Source organism: Staurois parvus, unplaced genomic scaffold, assembly GCF_062004578.1.
Source record: "Staurois parvus isolate SC_StPar_1 unplaced genomic scaffold, SC_StPar_1.0 ptg000401l, whole genome shotgun sequence".
In the NCBI taxonomy this organism is placed as follows: domain Eukaryota; kingdom Metazoa; phylum Chordata; class Amphibia; order Anura; family Ranidae; genus Staurois; species Staurois parvus.
Genome location: NW_028318197.1, coordinates 2,814,322 through 2,835,818, shown reverse-complemented (window position 1 = coordinate 2,835,818; position 21,497 = coordinate 2,814,322). Strand labels below are relative to the sequence as shown.

Genomic DNA, 21,497 nt, shown 5'->3' with positions numbered 1-21,497 from the left:
CAGGAGAACAGTACTTGCCTGACTGCATTGTGCCAAGTTTGGAGGGGGGATTATGGTGGGGGGTTGTCTTTCAAGGGTTGGGCTTGGCCCCTTAGATCCAGTGAGGGGAACTCTTAAGGCATCAGCACACCAAGACATTTTGGACAAATTCATGCTCCCAACTTTGTGGGAACAGTTCGGGGATGGCCCCTTCCTGTTCCAACATGACTGCGCACCAGTGCAGAAAGCAAGGTCCATAAAGACATGGATGAGCGAGTTTGGGGTGGAGGAACTTGGATGGACTTGGAACTTGGAGTCCTGACCTCAACCCGATAGAACACCTTTGGGATGAACTAGAGTGGAGACTGCAAGCCAGCCCTTCTTGTCCGACATCAGTCCCTGACCTCACAAATGTGCTTCTGGAAGAATGGTCAAACATTCCCATAGACTCCTCCTAAATCTTCCCAGAAGAGTTGAAGCTGTTATAGCTGCAAATGGTGGGCCAACTCAATATTGAACCCTGCGGACTAAGACTGGAATGCCATTAAAGTTCATGTTCATTTAAAAGCAGGCGTTCCAATACTTTTGGCAATATAGTGTATATACAGCTTCATATTGAGGTGGGTATACCAAGATCATGGTTGAGGCTATAAGCATGATCCTAGTCCTATTTTGGTGAGCAGCTGATTCCCTATCTTGTAAAAGGAACGGTTTTACAGGCAGCGAAAGCAGTAGGACTTTTTATCATATTGACTAGGTAGGATGTGGCTTGCCAAGCATATTAGAACACTCCTGGTTTTGGGTCTCCGCCATAAACCCATCAAATATTTCCCTGTCAGTTCTCGTTATTTTCATTGGACATCTGTTACTGTTTACTGTTGTTTTTGCTATTGTACTTTGGCTAATGATCACATGAACATGTTACAATCCATGATAGCAATGGGCATCTATTGTCTATAATTAGCTCAAACTTGTACACATAACCTAATTGTCATTCCTGTGTTATTATTGTCATTACCACTCTGCTCTGGCTTTGGAACCTTTCTTATTGTATCTTTTTGTCCCCAGGTGACTCATCTTTTTGTGTCCTGGATCATAAGACGATGTCAACTAGAAAGACTAGAGGTCCGTTGCAAAATACAGTGAGGGTGACAGATGATCTCAAAAGACAGGTATCTGTTAACAGATAAATGTGGGTTTCATACACTGTTGCTCATGGTTCATCAATTCAAGAGTCAGTCAGTTCATTCTAGGCATAATCAGTAGGTACTGACAAAAGGATAACACTGGAATAGCCTAAAAAAACTAGGGGGTTGATTTACCAAAGCTAGAGAATGCAAAATCTGGTGCACCTCTGCATAGAAACCAATCAGCTTCCATGTTTTTTTTTTGTCAAAGCTTAGTTGAACAAGCTGAAATCAGAAGCTGCACCAGATTTTACACTCTCCACTTTTAGTAAATTAACCCCTGTGTGTCTTTGCTGCATAGCTTTTGGAATCCAGTCATTGCTGTACTTAATCACCACTGGGTTTTTTATTATATAAACAAAAAAAGACCAAAAATTTTGAAAAAAACAATCTTTTCTACTTTGTTATAAAACATCCAATAAAATCAAATATTTTCATAGATTTAGGACTAAATGTATTCTGCCACATGTCTTTGGTAAAAAAAATCCCAATAAGTGTAAATTAATTGGTTTGTGTGAACGTTATAATGTTTACAAACAAATTATTTATACTGGAATTTACTCAGCTATAGACTCTACTTGTAATGATGGTGATGAGTGACATAGTGTGACTGTGGTAGTGTGGCAGGCAATCTGGCACTAACAGACTGATGTCGCTAGTGACACTAGTACAGTGATCAGTGATAAAACTTTACACTGTACTATTGGCTGGGAAGGGGTTAACATCAAGAGGCAATCAAGGTGTTAAGTGTGCCTAACAAATGTAATGTGTGCTGCTTTTACTCACACATCTGGCTGCTTTTTCTCCCTGAACTCAGATTTGCTTTCAGGGTGAAGAAACAGCCAGATTGCTGTCTGTGTACAGAGTTCTCTGTGTTTGTAAACACAGAACTCTGTGCTGTGATTGGCTACAGCCAATCAGAAGTTAGCCAGAATCATTGGCTGAAACCTGCTGACAAACTTGTGCTGTATCCAATCATAGCACAGGCCAGCAGGGGGGCACTCGCCCTAAAACCCAGAAACAGGCGATGATGTATGTCGCCTAGCCTGTAGCTGTTGTCTGCCCACAGTACTTTTACAGTAAAAGCACCGTGGGTGGGTGGCAAGCAGTTAAATACCAATAGTAATAAGAGTTGACTAATTCTACAGTCAGTGTATGTTTCATGTGGCACAACAAGAATTTCAAGAAAATCTCTCAAAGTGAAGAGAGCACCCGGCTTAGACAATTGTCCCCAACACAGATGTCTCCATTGAAAGATTTCCCATCACCTCTTACTCCGGGTACACCTCTAAAATTTTGAGTTTCTCATCCCAATGACAACCTCCTCAATGGGGACACAGAAAACATTACCGCATTTCAGAGCAAAGTTACGGTTTTCATTTAAACATTATGGGAATGGGTTCTATGGGATATGATAGTGAAATTTGTAGAAAAAAACTAATTCACCATATCTGCTAAACATTTCTGTTGCTTTTTCTTGTCTTTGTCCTAATGATAAATTATTAGATTATATGGAAAATGTATGTGGACAGTACCCATAGGCCTAATTTTGCTGCCGTTCTTGCAGGAATCTACCTGTTTAAATATATTATTCTATTTCTTTACCATGTAAGATTGAGCATATGAGAACACTGCATATATCAGTTGTTTTATCACAGAAGGGGTTGTGGATTTTTCTAAGGTGAGACATTATAAAGTTCATTTAGCGGACTCACTGCTCAGTGCAGTTCTTTCCCTAAAGCAGTGGTTCTCAACCTGTGGGTCGTGACCCCTTTGGGGGTCGAACGACCCTTTCACAGGGGTCCCCTAAGATAATCAGAAAACACATATTTCCGATGTGTAAAGAGCAGCTACTGTGTAGAAAGCAGCTGCTGTGTTGAAAGCAGCTACTCTGTTAAAAGCAGCTACTGTGTTGAAAGCAGCAGTATTGGAGGAAAACAACACTTCATGAATTATAATTACTGGGTAAATAATTTTATGGTTGGGGGTCACCACAACATGAGGAACTGTATTAAAGGGTCACGGCATTAGGAAGGTTGAGAACCACTGCCCTAAAGGGAGCCATTAGGATGGAAATATGGGAACTCCAATTGTTGACTTGGTTGTTAAAGGTGCAGACTCCTGTGCCGACTGGCTTGCCTAGCTGGTGGACCTGTGACCTGGTACAAGTATTCAGTCAAACAATTCTGAAAAGTCTCCCATCCTATATGCTGATCCAGGTCAGTGGCTAGTCAACTGCACCTTTGAAAAAAGATCACCACTGGCTGCTTTATTAATTTTGTTTCTCAAAGAAAATGGGAAAACTGTCAATTAACAATGCCCTTGTATTTCTTTTGTGTCTTCCAGACAGCTTCTTTGTTGTTTGACAGTTTAAGGGCCAATTTATACTGTTGCATTTAGTGCATACATTGATACACGTGCCCACCGTATCTATTCTAAAACTATTATCTGTTCCCATCTGAACATTGCAGTGAAGTGCATTTTTAAAAATAAGGCATATCCAAATTTTCTGCATTTTAGTGCATTGGAAGGCCTATAATAGTCAGTAGAAACTTATAAAATAAAAAAATCCCAGCGCCAATCAAAGAAAGTATACAATTATGCAGCTGTGCACCAGTGAAAACCACCAATAATAAATAACACAAAAAACAGCGCAAAAATTAAATAAATAAAAATAATCACAAATAAATAAATGTCCGTGCAAAAATATATATATAATATTTCAAACATAAGTCCTTATTTGCCCAAAAGGATTTTCAAGACAATGTTCCAAAATGTGCTTCCACCTAATCACCACGTGAAAAATAACATTGACCGCACTCACCAGATGGAGGTGAGTAATAAGCCTCATAGAATATAAGGTTAACAAGGTTAACGCTTTAAGGATCACTGTAGAGGATGACCAGCTTTCCACCTCAAAAATGGCTGCTTGAACCGCAAAAGTCGGCGTGCGTTCCAAATACCGTAAGTGACGTAGGCCAAGAAGACAGCAGACCGGAAGTGCGTCAACGCGTTTTGCCCCACCCACAGGGCGTTCTCAAGGGAGAGCAAGGGGTTGAGGTGGAAAGCTGGTCATCCTCTACAGTGATCCTTAAAGCGTGAGATCCCTATATTTACAATTTGGAAACTTGTTCCTTTGAAGCCTTTGAGGCTATTAAACAAGGCCTGTTATTTTATTGAAACATGTGAGTGTCCTTATTCTATCGATTTATATGGTATTGAGTGGCAGTATTACACTATGTAGCCTTTTTTTTCTTTGCACACTATTGAGAATTCCATGGAGAAGTAGAGTGGAGTCGATTGCTGTATCTAAGCAGGGTGAAGAAGGCGATTTGAGTTCCTCCTGAGGGGCTATAGGATCCCTTATATCCTATGAGGCTTAATACTCACCTCCATCTGGTGAGTGCGGTCAATATTATTCTTCACATGGTGATTAGGTGGAAGCACATTTTGGAACATTGTCTTGAAAATCCTTTTGGGAAAATAAGGACTTATGTTTGAAATATTATATATATATTTTTGCACGGACATTTATTTATTTGTGATTATTTTTATTTAATTTTTGCGCTGTTTTTTGTGTTAAGTAGAAACTTATAAGTATGCTTGTTACATGCATTTTGATGCAGATGGCAACAGGTATTAACAAGGCTCGGTCAATCATTGTTGCACTATCCACTCCAAATCCTAAAGTGAAAAATGAATTGAAAACACGCGTCAATTGTTGTCAGTAACACGTAACATTTGGTAATAAATGCAACATGTGCACAGAAGAGCACGTTGGTGCATGGCAATGCACCTGCCTAACTCTTTAAAATAAGGCACCTATACATGCATAGATTTAAATGGACCCCAAGTGTTTGTTACCAGCGCTGAGTTCAGGCAGGAGATAGGATAACCTTATAGCCTGATACCCAACATGACATTTTTGTGCTGGCAGGGAGAGAAAACAAGTGAATAATTAAAATCATATGAACACTGAGATGTAAGGCCCCACTTCTAGAACGATTCAGGAATGCAGACTCAGATGATTCCAGATTTTAATTCCTAACAGGTTCACTTTCACTTACACATGGAATGCACATGAAACTAATACAATATCATGTTTTCTTATCAGCAGCACGCTGAAGGATTGATTCATAACATGGGGATCAGAATTAACATTGGAGGCATTGTGTGTCTTCTATGAGTAATAAAGTTCCAAATACCTGGGATAAACTATTCCTGCAGGGTTGAAGAAGAATGCTGCTGAATATTAGCCTTTAAACTGGCCACAATATGATTACCACAGTGCAGAACAATATCCCTTTCTGTGAAAAATCTTGAGACTTAATAAATATTCTTAATAATTTGTAGCTGTTTTGAAGAATGTGCAGGTAAATAATGCCCTAAAAAAGTCTTTCTCAACCTTTTTACCCTGGAGAAACCCTTCCCAGATCTCAGGCAGCCCCTGCTAAAAATGATCTGCATTTCACAGTATAATAACATGATCAGTAAGCTGTTGAAAGTTTTAAATAAAAGAATATAGCATACCAAGAATATTTGACACCCTAGCCAATATTTTACAAAGCTCCCTTGCTCTGTTTGTCAATAATCATGAAAATAAATATAATAATGACTAGAAAAGAAACAAAAGCTATGGAAATTGTGGGTCACCTACACTAGTCGTCAATGGATGTGTCCCCCTACATTGTTAGTCAGTGGAAAAAATGTCCCTTTACATTGATGGCCAGTGGTAACTACTTTTGCATTTCTCATCTATTATTTTGGTTGGAGGGCTTTGGAAGTTGATACTGTGCTTGAAACCAACACGTGCATGTTTTCTGGGATAGAATTACTTGGCATTTAATGCTATGGGGAGGGAATGTTGGAATTCTTGATGTGAGTAATTTATTCTGCACATAGCATGGCACATAGTATGATCCTAGTAGCATTCTGAGAAATGTCTTCCCTGTTTTCTTAATTTAGTGATTAGTAATTATATGTTTGGAGTGGTTACAATACTGCTATTCAGTGAGTAATATGTATCTGTGTGATCTTCTTTTTTTGTATTGAGCAATCATTCTTTGAATAACCAAGATCTTGTTACAGTTCCCTGATACAGTTTAACTCCAGTCTTTTTGTTTAGTTTTAGATAGGGTGGAAACTCTCCTTTGCGTAGATTATCCCTTTCTTCCTGTCCCAGTGACACCTGTCACACAGGTTGTCACAGGGACTGAGGACATTTTCCAAATGGTAATATCAACAATAAAAGCTGACAGAGGTTGTACCACATCTCTGCTCTAAAAAAGGAGCTTTAAAGTGGTTGAAAAGGCTGAAGGTTTTTTTTTACTTTCATGAATTCTATACATTAAATGTGAAAAATCTTGTGTGCTGCTCCCCCCCCCCCCAGCCACCCCAATACTTACCTATCTCAATCCAGTGCTGTGCACAGGAGCCTTGGCTCTCCTGGGTCTCTCTCTCCTCTTTGGCTGAGACACAGCAGCGGGAGCCATTGGGTCCCACTGCTGTTAGTCACAGCCAGTGAGGAGCGAGCAGGGGGCAGGGCTGAGACGCTCTCCGTTTGTCTTATAGACACACTCAGTAGGCGGGAGAGACCAGAAGCACCGCCGGGGGACCCAAAAAGAGGAGAATCGGAGCTGCTCTGTGCAAAACCATTGCACTGAGCAGATAAGTATGTTGTTTGTTATTGAAAAAAAAATAGCCGTTAATATCACTTTAATTGTTGCTGGAGAGGTTTCCTCTCACTTTCTGTCCCAGTGTCAGGGGAGCAGAAAGCTAGGATAAATCTCATACAGATAGCAACAAGAACCTTGGCACTGGTTGTAAATCTGAGGCAGGCTTTGCTTGTAAATGGCCATCAGAGAGGGTGAAGACACAACAGCATTTGCATCTGGATCAGGCTGAAAGTATGCCAGGAGCTGTACTATTCAGAAAAAAACACAGGAAAGCAGTTAGAACAAAACCACAAATAAAGTCACAGGCAAGCTACGAATAACCCTCACTTTAGGCTAGGTTCACATCTATGCAGACTGCGTTGAATGCGTTTTGTGGGTGCATTTTGCATTTTTTCACACTTGTTTTTGATGTGGGTTTTTTTTTTTGCGTTTTGCGTGACTTTAGCTAGTCCTTAAGGAGCGGGCAGCCGCCGGTTTCTTTAACAACCAGTAAACAACATGGTTGCTAAGGAGCAGGCAGCTGAATATAAAAGAAAAAATTAAAAAACAGTGTGGGGGTAACCCCCAATGCATACCAGGTCTTTCAGGTCTAGTATGGATTTTAAGGTTAACCCAACCCCCCAAAAAATGTGGGTCCCCCCCCAAAAAAAAAAATCCATACCAAACTCTTATCCGAGCATGCATCCTGGTGGAGGGCGAGCAAGCCACACCCCCCACCTCTTGAACCATACCAGGACACATGCCCTCAACATATGGGGGGGTGCTTTGGAGCAGGGGGGCTCCCCCCAAAGCACCTTGTCCCTATGTTTATGAGGATAAGGGGCTCTTCCCCACAACCATGGGTCTGAGGGGAGTGACTTATCGGAATCTGGAAGCTCCCTGTAACAAGGTGTAAAAACAAAATGTAATACATGAATAAAAATACGACAGTTTTTGACATATCCTTTATTAAAAAATGTATAAAAATAATTTGTCCCCCGAAGTAATTCCAATGTCAATCACGATGAATGCTGCTGATCCGAAAAAAAAAAAAAGAGCTCCACTCCCAACAAAGGCTCCTTCCCTCTGACAGCTCTTAACTAAGTGAAGGGGAGAAGCCAACTGGTGATGTCACCGGGTGACCCCGCCCCTCGTGACATCATCTACCCAGCATTTCCCGGCCAATGATATCACAAGGGTGTGGTGTTTCCTTAAAATCCATACTAGACCAGAAGGGCCTAGTAAGGATTGGGGAGGAACACCATGCTGTTTTTTTTCCCTATTTTTCTATTTTTTAATTGCTGCAATAGTTTTTTTTTTATATTCAGCTTTCAGCGGGGTTCCCTAGTGACTCATCAGTCATTAAGGACGTGGTGACCACTCGTTCCTTAACCACCTTCCGTACGGCCGTTGTATATAAAAGGCCGGACGGTGGCAGTGCAGGGGTGGGTGGCCATTTATAAACGGCCTCTCCCTGGGAGTGTGCAGCACCGCAACTCGATGCCCGCTGTGTCCTCCGGACACAGTGGAACACACCGATCGTCATACAGGACCTCTGTGCGAGGTCCTGATCATGTGATCACTGATTGGCCAATCAGTGATCACATGCAGAGTAGTAAGCAAGATGTCACTTCTGACCTCATTGCTTACGACGTGTGAAATCTGTGAATGATCACAGAGGTCACATGGTACAAGGCTATTCACAACAGCCTTGTACCATGTGACAAGCTGTGACCAATCACAGCTCACACAGTATTTCTCAATGGCTGCAAGAATGCAGCCATAGAGAAGGAGAAATGATTGCTTTTACAGCCTTTATGGGTGTAAAAGCAATCAGTGTGAAAAAAAAAAATCTTCCATCACCCCCCGCAAGTAGTATAGTGTCACCATGGTGACACTGTATTGCTAGGGTGACAGTATGTAAAAAAACAAAACAAAACAAAAAAACCCATAAATAATAATATAAAAAAAATACAATAAAAATTTTTCTTTAATTATAATTTTTGGTTATAAACTAATTTGGGTTATTTTTTTTTACTAAAGATAACTGAATAAATTTTGGCCAAGATTTATGATGAAATATTATTTATTTGCAAAGTTTTATAAGAAAAACACTTTTTTTCAAAATTTTTGGACTTTTTCATTCATATAGCAAAAAAAATAAAAATCCCAGTGGTGAATAAATACCACCAAAATAAAGCTTTATCTGTCTAAAAAAAATGCTAAAGTCATATGGGTACAGTGTTGCATGACCGCGCAATTGTCATTCAAAGTGTGATAGTGCTGAAAGCTGAAAATTGTCCTGGACAGGAAGGGGGTAAAAGTGTCTGGACTTGAAGTGGTTAACAACCATGTTGTTTGCTGGTTGTTAATAATGCTGGCGGCCACCTGCTCCTTAACAATCAGCTTACACAGTTACAGTTACACAAAACACAACAAGCAAAACGCATCAAGAACGCAATGCCTGCATTTTTGGTGTAGTTCCATTGAAGTCTATTACAAGCAAAACTTAATCTGCTGTGGGGAAAAAACTTTCAAAAATCTGCAGTGGCTCAAAACGCACAGATTTAAACTAGATCCATAGGAAATCCTGTTAAATGAACTGTAGTGCGTTTCTGCAAACTGGAAAACACACTAAAATCTGCATAAGTGTGAACCTAGGGTAAGTGAGGTTATCATGTCAGGAGTTGGGCTTTAACTGATGACACCTAGCTGATGCTTTAGCATGTACTTCCTGAGAAGATCCTCTGAACTGTAAGACTGCATGGAATGTGGAACTATATGTACTCGAGGAAGTTTTCATAAGCCGCATGGAGGATGTTATAAAAACAGATCGCAGGACTTATAAGTGCTTTTCTGCACATTCTGATTTTGGTCCAGTTCTGTTGCTGGCTGGTTTTGTCTTTTCTTCGGTGTTCTGATGGAAGTAAAAGACACATCAGTGTGAACTAGACCAAAATGAAGACAATAGACCTAAAATAGGAATAGGAACCCCTGACAACCCAAACCAAATTAAATTGTTCAAATATTATGTAACTTTAGAATTGTTATTAATTGGGTGTGATATGTGAAAGGAAACGTATGATTCAGCATCATTTATATGATAGATACTGGGAGTGTTGGCAATATGAAAAAGAAGACCACACCTTTGTTTTACCTGCACAGTAACTTCTAAATCTGTTTTAGAAGTTCTTCTTTTACATAAGCAGATCTGGTATTGGTATCAACATGTTAATCATATTGCATTCATTATGGGGCTGTGAAAATGGAGAGATTGGATGGTAGAATTACCAGAAAAAGACATGTTAGGGCCACATGTAATAAAGGCTTTACACCAGGGGTCCTCAAACTTTTTAAACAGGAGGTCAGTTCACTGTCCCTCAGACCATTGGAGGGCCGGACTGTAGTTTTAAAAAAAAAAACTATGAACAAATGCGGACACAGTACAGGAGATGACCAGAGACTGCGGACATACAACGGCGGCGGGAATACTGGGCCAGCCGCTGCATAAGACGCACAGACATTTCCCCCCAAGTGTGTCTTATGGAGCGAAATATACGGTAAATGCAGGGCACCTTGTTGGGTCAGATCTGTATACAACGTAAAGAGAGGGGGGGGGGAGATAAGGAGGGGGGAGAGAGAGAGGAGGGGGGGGGGAGATAAGGAGGGGGGAGAGAGAGAGGAGGGGGGGGGGAGATAAGGAGGGGGGAGAGAGAGAGGAGGGGGGGGGGAGATAAGGAGGGGGGAGAGAGAGAGGAGGAGGGGAGAGAGAGAAGGAGGAGGGGAGAGAGAGAAGGAGGAGGAGGAGAGAGAGGAGGAGGAGAGAGAGGAGGAGGAGGAGGAGAGAGAGAGGAGGAGGAGAGAGAGAGGAGGAGAGAGAGAGGAGGAGAGAGAGAGGAGGAGAGAGAGAGGAGGAGAGAGAGAGAAGGAGGAGAGAGAGAGGAGGAGGAGGAGGGGAGAGAGAGAGGAGGAGGGGGGGGGAGAGCGAGAGGAGGGGGGAGAGAGAGATGAGGGAGAGAGGGGGGAAAGAGAGAGGGAGGAGATTGATAATCTATTGCACTTATCTACGGTCCGTGGCCGTGATACCTGACATGCAGCGATGTAGTCTCCTCTCTTGCTCCCCCTCTTCATGGTCAGCTCTAGGCTCCGCCCTCCGGCGGTGACGGTTGCATGCACTGATCAGAATAGATGGCCGGCTGGCTGCAGAGAGGCCAGGTGAGTGATGCAGGTTCATAAGCCAAGCCCACCTTCCCCTGTTCTTGAATTGCTGATTTCACCCTCCTGCCTCCCTGCCGAGCTCTCCCGACCGCGGCAGATACGCCCCTGCCTGGCGGCCGGATAAATTTCCTCAGCGGGCCGCAGTTGGAGGACCCCTGCTTTACACTGACAGAAGATCAAGGAATACAAGTACATCTTTGGCATTGTGAAAATATTTTAAACCAAATGTAGCAGCCCAAGGGCCATATATTTAACATTCCAAAAGTGTTGCCCCAGTAAGCATAAGGCCCATGAAAAATATATATTTTTTTCCCATAAAAGCTAAATTAAAGTGTTACTAAACTCACAACCCTAAAACCAGTCTGTATATGCAGTAAAGCCTGATTATTAAACTCACTGTGGAACATAAGGGGTTAATCCTCTGCATTGTGTAAAAAGGGCCAATTACCGTATTTGCCGGCGTATAAGACGACTTTTTACCCCTTGAAAATCTTCTCAAAAGTCGGGGGTCATCTTATACGCCGGTATACGGCATACTGACACTTTTTAGGGGGGCGGCGCGTTGCCGCCGCCGCCCCCCCCCTTCCCCCAATGGAAGGGACACTAAGTACAGCGGCTGTTTCTTACCTGGTTCCGGTCCCACGACGATCCGGTCCAGGAAGCGCGGCTGCACCTTCAGTTCGGCCACTGGATGTTCGTGCGGCTGCTCGGCTCCGCCTCCTCACCAGTGATTGGCCGCCAGAACTGTAGCTCAGGAAAGGCACACAGGCGGCCAATCACCGGCGAGGGGGTGGAGCCGAGCGGCCCCGCGAAAATCGAGTGCAGGACCAGCAGGTAAGTGGTCAGTGTAGAGGTGCTGCTGCAACCACATATGCTGGCTGCAGCAGCACCATACGAGAACAGGGTCAGCAAGTGTCAGTGGGAGGAATAGTGCCCCATCATTGGTGTCACTGATACCAATGATGGAGCACTATTCCTCCCACTGATACCAATGATGGGGCACTATTCCTCCCACTGACACCAACGATGGGGCACTATTCCTCCCCCCCACTGACACCAACGATGGGGCACTATTCCTCCCCCCCACTGACACCAACGATGGGGCACTATTCCTCCCCCCCACTGACACCAACGATGGGGCACTATTCCTCCCCCCCACTGACACCAACGATGGGGCACTATTCCTCCCCCCCACTGACACCAACGATGGGGCACTATTCCTCCCCCCCACTGACACCAACGATGGGGCACTATTCCTCCCCCCCACTGACACCAACGATGGGGCACTATTCCTCCCCCCCCCACTGACACCAACGATGGGGCACTATTCCACCCCCCACTGACACCAATGATGGGACACCATTCCTCCCACTGACACCAATGTTGGGACACCATTCCTCCCACTGACACCAATGATGGGGCACCATTCCCCCCACTGATACCAATGATGGGGCACCATTCCCCCCACTGATACTAATGATGGGGCACTATTCCCCCCACTGATACTAATGATGGGGCACTATTCCTGCCACTGATACCAATGATGGGGCACTATTCCCCCCACTGATACTAATGATGGGGCACTATTCCTCCCACTGACACCAATGATGGGGCACTATTCCTCCCACTGACACTAATGATGGGGCACTATTCCTGCCACTAATGCCAATGATGGGGCACTATTCCTGCCACTGATACCAATGATGGGGCACTATTCCTGCCACTGATACCAATGATGGGACACTATTCCTGCCACTGATACCAATGATGGGGCACTATTCCTGCCACTGATACCAATGATGGGGCACTATTCCTGCCACTGATACCAATGATGGGGCACTATTCCTCCCACTGATACCAATGATGGGGCACTATTCCTGCCACTGATACCAATGATGGGGCACTATTCCTGCCACTGGTGTGCATTGGAAGAGGGGTAGTCTTATACGGCGAGTATAGCTCAAACACTAAATTTTAGCAGGAAAAGTAGGGGGGTCGTCTTATACGCCCAGTCGTCTTATACGCCGGCAAATACGGTAACTCTGTCCAGACAGAGGGTCAGGGATAATCCAGCCTCATAGGACAATCAGAGGAGACTGAAGACTAGACAAGCTTTAACCAGTGCTCTGCTGGACACTGATAGAAGTCACAAGACTGCTATAGCTGCTGATGAGAAAAGGTATTTAGCAGTTTATATTTACTAAAATAATTGTATTTCCATGTTGTGTGTAATGTGGAAGACCAGATATAGTGAATGCAGGGTCCTGGATTTAGTAACACTAAAATTGTCAGCTTTATTCATTAGAGAACTTTACCTCCAACTCAGCAGAGGGTTTGCCAGACCTCTGCAGAGAGACCTCTTCCACATGGAGAGCAAAGATCCTTTTCTACAGCACTCTGCAGCATGACAGATACATGGTTCAGGCACACAGTAAAGCCCACATTGTGAACTTGCCTGCAGTTTTCAATGGGCATTAATGGCATGGCAAATTCTTCTGTTCTTGGTGTCCACTAAAGTACTTTGTACCTGCAGCTTATATGTACACAATTTTAAAGGGAACCTGCCCAATTTTTTTATTTTGACAGTATTTCTCCTTCCCACCTCCCTTTGCACAATTGTGTGTGTGCATATATATATATATATATATATATATATACATATGCGTATACATTTTTTTTGGGGAGAACACCTTTTTTTTTGGTAAGCAGGCTGTGCTTCAGCCTTTCTTGCCTAGGGGAAAATTATATACCCCCAGCTCAGCTGCCTGCAGCTTCCTTGGATACTTACATCAAGCATTCTAGGAAGCTTTGGGGAGGCCACATGATCTAAGAAGAGAAGATGGCAGTGGACCACAGCTGGGCAATGCTGGATTTGCTGGGCATGTGAGTGTATTTATTGACAACAACTCAGGAAACTAAATAAGGGTTTAAAAAAAAATAAAACAGGAGGGTTACATTCTTCAATAAAGTTTATTCCCTATTTATTTTCTTCATTTTCCTATCTATTTCCTTTATTGAAAAATAATTTTGTAGTTTACAGCGCTGTGCTCCCCTTAGTTGAACACAATTACCACATGCAAAATCTAACTAGTTGCCCACTGCCCACTCCTAAACTATATCCATATTTTGCATCCTTTTGTTCTGCAATGTCTAAGTCTGTGTTTCTCAACCTTTTTTCAGTAAAGGCAACATTCAAAATTATGCACAATCTCGAGGCACGCCATTCAAAAATGTAAGAAGCTAAACTAATAGTTTTACAGAATGCAGCAACATCCACACAAGTAGGACACCCAACATTAGAGGTGATTTAGTCTTCCAAAGTAAATACATCTTTGCATACTGGCACTGACTAGTATGCCAATGTTTCTCTTCTCCCTCAGTTTCTCTCCCTCACTCAGCTAATGTGACCCCAGTGCTGACGGAGAGGGGCAGGGGAGATGCAAACAAGGCTGCAGTGCAGGAGCCTTACATCCTCTTTATCAACCAATGACATCATTGGTTTTAGGATGCTGGGGGGCTACAAGGTTGTAATGGTGCACAATGAAAACCTGTGGCTTTGTGTAAGTAAAAGGCACCCCAGTTGAAAAAGGCTGGTCTAAGTACCCACTGAACATTTTACTACCAGTTGTAGATAGTTGTAGGTAGACCAACATTGTAAGAAAGCATGTGAATATAAATTTAAATGTTTTGTGTTTGGGTTTACTCAGTTCTTTTTTTTTTTTTTGCAGTTGCACTAATCCAGCTGAAATTACCTTGATCATTGTTTTTGGGTTTAGTAATTTTTTCACCTAATTTTAACCGTAACATTGCTTGCTAATATGTCTATCACCTGTGTACAATAATTTTACATTTATCCGGAAAATTTATACAAGCTAGATTATTTTGGGTTTTCCTTAATAACCACTTGAGCTCCTGAGGATTTACCCCCCTTAATGACCAGGCCTCTTTTTGCTACTCGGCACTGCACTAATTCAACTGATAATTGCGCGGTCATGCAATGCTGCACCCAAACGAAATTACGTCCTTTTTTTCACACAAACAGAGCTTTCTTTCAGTGGTATTTGATCACCTGTGCGCTTTTTATTTTTCACACTATAAACAAGAAAAGACCAAAAATTTTGTACAAACACCCTCAAATGACCCCTTTTCGGAAAGTAGACACCCTAAGCTATCTGCTGAGAGGCATATTGAGTCCATGGAAGATTTATTTTTTTCCCACAAGTTTCTGGAAAATGACAAAACCTTTTTTTTTTTTTTTACACAAAGTTGTCATTAAATGATTTATTTCTCGCACAAGCCATGGGCATATGTGGAATTACACCCCAAAATACATTCTGCTACTTCTACCGAGTATGGGGATACCACGTGTGTGAGACTTTTTGGGAGCCTAGCCACATACAGGAGCCTGAAATCCAATGACCACTTTGAAAGCCTGAAGGTGCGTAACTTCCTCATTACACTTCCTCACTACCTATCACAGTTTCAAAGGCCCAAACATGCCAGGATAGCACCAAACCCCCCCCAAATGACCCCTTTCTGGAAAGTAGACACCCCAAGGAATTTAAAAAGAGTAATAGTGAGTATTTTGCAGATCTAATTTTTTCTCACAATGTTTTGAAGTATAAAAAAAAATAGAAAAAATATGTTTTTGTTTTTTTGCTTCATTTTCCAAAAACGTGTGGCAACAAATGAGATCTGCAAAATACTTACCGTGTTTTTATCAAATTCCTTGGGGTGTCTATTTTCCAAAAAGGGGTCATTTAGGGGGGTTAGGTGCTATTCTTGCATTTCAGGGCCTCCAAAACTGTGATAGGTAGTCAGGAAGTGTAATGAGGAAATAAAGGCCTTTAAAAGCCTGAAGTTGCTTATTGGATTTTGGGGTCCTGTGCTTGGCTAGACTGCCAAAATGTCTCTCACATGTGGTACCCCCATACTCAGGAGAAGTAGCAGAATGTATTTTGGGGAGTAATTCCACATATACCCATGGCATGTGTGAGCAGTAAATAATTTAAGTGACAATTTTGTGTAAAAAGAAAATAAATTATAATTTTGTTCTCATTTTCCAGAAACTTGTGGTAAAAAAATAAATTCTTCTATTGATTAACATGCCTCTCAGCAAATAGTTTGGCGTGTCTACTTTCCAAAAAGCGGTCGTTTTGGGGGGTGGGGGTGTTTTATGCCCAGCATTAGAGGTTTATACCACACATCACTCACTCTTCTAACCACCTGAAGATCAAGCCTTTTTTGACACTTTTTGTTCACATGAAACAAATCAGTATTTTTTGCTAGGAAATTAATTTAAACCCCCAAACATTATATATTTTTTTAAAGCAGACACCCTAGTGAATAAAATGGTGGTTACTACAATTTTTTATGGCACATAGTACTCGTGCAGCGATTTTTCAAAAGCAAATGTAAAAAAAAAAATACACTTTTTTTACTTTTAATGCACAAAAACACAATATATTGGTCAATTATTTTGTAAAATATAAAAGATAATGGTATGCCGAGTAAATAGATAGCAAACATGACATGCTTTAAAACTGCGCATGCCCCGTGCAATGGCGACAATCTGCAAGCATTTTTAATATCCATAGGCAATGCTTTAAAAGCCTTTAAAAGCTACCATTTTAGATTTACAGAGGAGGTCTAGTGTTAGAATTACTGTCCTTGATCTGACATTCACAGCAATACCTCACTTGCATGGTGTAACTGCTGTTTACACACCGGCACAGGGTCAAGGCTTGTGCACACAGGTGTGCGCGCATGGGAGGGGCGATTTTTTTTTTTTTTTTTTTTTTAGTTATTTTGATTCTTTTTATTTTTTTTACATTTGTACCTTTCATTTTTTTTTGCTTTGATCACTTCTAATGCTATAACAGGGAATGCAAATATCCCTTATAACTTCAATAGGCATTGTCATATATTCTTTTTTGAGAAATCTGGGGTCTATCAGACTCTAGATATCTCCTCTGCCCTTACATTATCTAATCAAACCAAAATCGGTGTGATCAGATGCTTTCCCAATATACAAATGGCGCTGTTTATATCCTGCAAAACTGAAGTGATGAAATGCTTGTAGCTTCCGAATTCTTAGACTATAGAGATGATTGGCACCATTCTGGTCTCCAATCAGCTCTATGGTCAGCTGGCAGAAACACTGGCTGCATTCTCAGGTTCCCCCGATGGTACAAGACTGCCCGAGAAGGCCGTGGAAGGCAGCGGGGGAGGGGGGCATCACCTCCCACTGCTTGTAAAAGCAATCCTGCAGCTAATTAGCCACTAGGATTGCACTTACATGAAAGCCGATCGTTGACTGAAAAAAACGATACCAGGATGATGCCTGCAGCTGTAGACATCATCCTGGTATAACCATTCTAAGTCCAGTGATATACCAGTACGTCGCTGGTCCTTGTTGGGTATATATATACTATGTTCTTTTTTTTTTTGTATGCAGCCTGTGGACTGAATGACAAAAATGAGAAGAAATCTCTGCCAGAAAAAGTGTGTGGTATGCCCACCGTTCGTATATACCGCCCTGTGTCCACCCACTTCTAATGGTGGGTACACATTAGGTCACAATTTGCCACAAGTGCCAGTTCCAAGATTGAACAAATGTCTAAATAGTGGCACGCTTGAATAACAATTGTCCACGTATAAGTGGTACCCCATATGGAGAAATGATGACACCAAGTCCCAAACTATCTTGTCACTGCTCCCCATGTAGTCTGGGCATCCAGGGGGCTCCACGTGACTATCTTTTCCCTCGTAAATCCGAAACTTATAAGTATAGGCTGTTGTCCTCTCACAGATCTTTTACATCTTGACCCCATATCTTGCATGCTTGCAGGGGAGAATTGTTTGAATGCAAGGCGGCCAGAAAAATGAATGAGGGACTCATCAACGCAGATGTTTTGCTGGGGAGTATACACATCTGCAAATTTTTGGTTAAGGTGATTTGCGAGGGGCTGACTTTTGTGGAGCTGTCAAATTCAGGGTTACCCCGAGGATGACAGAGTGTATTGTTGTTGAAATGCATAAAACACATTACGCTCTCATATCTATGCCTGGCCATGGCAGCAGAGAACTCGGGCATATGATGAATTGGGTCTGCGGACCAATACAACCGCAATTCATTTCTTTTAGTAATGCCCATGTTGAGGGTTAGACCCAAAAAAAATGTAAATTTGAAAACCGTAATGAGTTTCCATGTGAATGGTCTGGCAAGTTTTGAATTTGGGTTGGCGGCGATAAATTGTTGTGCATATAAATTGCTTTGATCCACAATCAACGCATACAGATATTCTGTGAAAAACGGCTCCAAAAATCAAGGAGGTATGTGAAAGACCAAGATGTACTAGACTGCTGGTACTCGCCAGTTCACCAAAAGGTAGAGCGGCACTAGTACTGGCACTCTGCTGCATATGAGAGTCATCAAAATTTACCGACAAGTGCTAACAGAGATCAGGCCTGATCTGCAAACACTGCGGTTTTGTGTGCAATGTATCAAGTGACAGTGACTTACTGACACTGCACTTGCTGGGGGAGAAGGGGGGGGTAAGCGTAGGGGCTAAACACAGGTGCTGGCAGGTGCCGGTGCTGATCCCGCTAACGCTGCATTTTTGGGGACGCTATACTAATGGGAACGCTGGTATAGTGCTGATCTGATCAAAGATATTGACCCGTTCAGACACCATACTAGCAATGGAGGTTTATTGTACATGAGCGTGCTCCTGGCAATCAAGGGGTTAAATGTGATGACTGGTGTACTGACGGGAAATCTGACGCTATATGGGAGGGGCGTGAAAACCATGGGAGCACAAATCATGTATATATATGTGATTTTGCGCACCCATGCCGCCCTGTAGCAGTATTTCTGCTATAGGGTGGTCAGGAAGCGGTTACAGAAGAGGTTTGTGTTACGGCGCTGCGTTACTTTAACTGACAATTGCGCGTTCATGCAACACTGCACCCAAATTAAATTTACGTCATTTGTTCCCACAAATTGAGCTTTCTTTCGGTGGTATTTGATCGCCTGTGCGTTTTTTATTTTTTGCTTTATAAAAAAAAAAGGCTGACAATTTTGAGAAAAAAAAAACAATATTTTGGACTTTTTGCTATAAAACATGTCCAGTAAAAAAAATTTAAAAACAAAATTTCGTCATAAATTTCGGCCTAAATGCATTCTGCGACATGTCTTTGCTAAAAAAAAAAACAATACGTGTAAATTAATTGGTTTACATGAAAGTTTTTTATAGCATTTACAAATGGCGGGTAAGATACTGGGATTTTTAATCTTTATTTATACTAATAATGGCGGCGATCAGCGACTTATGGCGGCGATCAGCGACTTATGGCAGGACTGCGGGACTGCGGCGGACATTCTGACACTGGGGGGGAACTGACGTGGAGTCACTGACATCCCCAGTGACACCAATACAGTGATCAGTGCAAAAAAAAATATACTGACACTGGGGAGGAAGGGGTTAACATTTTTATTCAATGACAGGGTTAACTGTGTGAGGGGAGTGTTTTACTAGGGTGGCGGGGGTGTGTACTGCAGGGAGACACGCTGATCCTGATCCGGACAGATAAACTCTTCTGTCCCGATCAGCTTGTCAGGAGCTGACAGGGAACTAACAAAGAGCAGAGCTGTGTGTAAAAAATGCAGCCCTGCTCTCTGTCAGTGTTTGCCGCTAATTGCTGGGAAGCGGCCGGTAATGACTGACCGTGACCTGGCGACTGACATCCGTGGCCGCGATTGGTGGCGCGCGCCCCCTACCTGTTTTGCAATAGCACGTTTTAAAACGTGCTTTTGCACAGCCGTGCCGCCCTGCAAATGTTTTAATGCAGTGGCTGGTCTTAAAGTGGTTAATGATAAAAGTAAACAACAACAGTAAAGCAAAGGCCAACAAATAAAGCCAGCTATAGATGGTACGAATGCTTGCTGAACCGGCCGAGAGTCGAACCATGTATGGGCAGGCTGGTTGTACCAAGTTGATCCATCGATTCACTTAAGTACAACCAGCTTGTTGGATTTTTACATACGATTATTGCCAGCAGCTATAGCCACCAGCAGTAATCCCTATGTTCTCCCGGCAGGGACGACTCCCCGTGCCCCCTTTCCTGCCAGGAGAACAGAATAGCTCCGCTGGAGGGATTCCTCCATCAACGCTGCTCAATCACAATAATTCCTGCAAACCAAATTTGCAGGAAAGAAAATTGCATCGTTTATGGCTTGCATAAGAAGAAAGCTTTTGAGAACACAGAGAAATTAGTGGCAGAGTTTAGGAGTATTTTTGAGAGTTGTGGAGAACTGCACTGCCAGGATAGTTATTGGTGTTCATATTAAGAGTAATATATATGCTAAAAATATAATTAGTAATACAGATTCACCTGTTTTTCATTGAATTGCTGTTAGACATACCATTTTGATATAAACCTAAAAAATTATTTTTTTTTAGTTTGAAGAACTACTCCATGAGACCTTAAAAAAGGAGGCTTTGGCACCTGCCATCAGAAAGGATTTCTACCAAAGGTATCATGCTGTGGGATGTTGGCTAGAATATTGAAATAGGAAGCCAAACATAAAACCGTAAAGATTAGGTTAATACTAAACTTGTTAACTCTTCATTCTGTGACACACTATAGAATTTTTTAGCTTTGCTCCAAAGAGTTATTAATATACATAATATGGAGACTGTAATGTGATCAGGATTTGGGAGTGTTTTCTTTCTTCAGGTAAAATAATACTGGCAATACACTTGTATAATTTTGTTTGAAAATTGGTTGTTTTGCTGGAAATGGCGGGGTTGTTCAGTTTTTCAACAGTTAATGTGGTCAAATCGTTTTCGACTGCTTTGACAAGCAAAATTGAGGGAGAAGGATATAAATATTCTTTTTGTTTCTTATCTGGTCAATCAAGATTCTAACTGTAAATGTGATTCCCATTCAGAATCACTTTCACTTCCCTCCATTTCAAAACCAAATCTTAAAATTTACAACATTGTCATGACAATTGAACAAAAATTTTCAGGACTTCATATGAAATTTATATAGTCACGGACGAACAATCGGTGCGAACATTCACCAAACAATTAATAGAGTATGGTCAGCTTTAGTAAACACATTTTGCCCCTTAGAGCTTAGAAGTATTCTTTGACAATTCTGTTCTAGCCTGTTAGTGCTTATTTACAGCTTGCTGTCTATCAGGATCTTTTGGTATCTCATGTCTTTTTTCTATTGATAAGAATGCTGAACAGAGCAGTTTAGAGAATGAGACTGAATTGACACGTATCTCACACCTGAGCTTTGCTAATAAATAATCAATCCATCATTAATTAAAAACGGCGATGTTTGATAATATGGGGACATTTATCAAGCAAATTAACACTATTAAGTACAAAGCATGCCTTTCATTTAGCAAAGTATATGCAACAGCTTTTCTGTGTATTTGCAA

The 21,497-nt window shown here is 42.0% G+C and overlaps 1 protein-coding gene across 1 annotated transcript in view; it reads left to right on the top strand.

Annotated features, from left to right (window-relative positions):
• Positions 1–21,497, top strand: part of NPHP1 (nephrocystin 1) — a 136,743-nt gene that overhangs the window by 13,128 nt on the left and 102,118 nt on the right. Inside the window, exons 2-3 of the mRNA XM_089686505.1 lie at positions 1,048–1,151; positions 20,503–20,576. Of these exons, the coding sequence (XP_089542631.1) occupies positions 1,048–1,151; positions 20,503–20,576 (178 nt within the window). The remainder of the gene's footprint in view (positions 1–1,047; positions 1,152–20,502; positions 20,577–21,497) is intronic.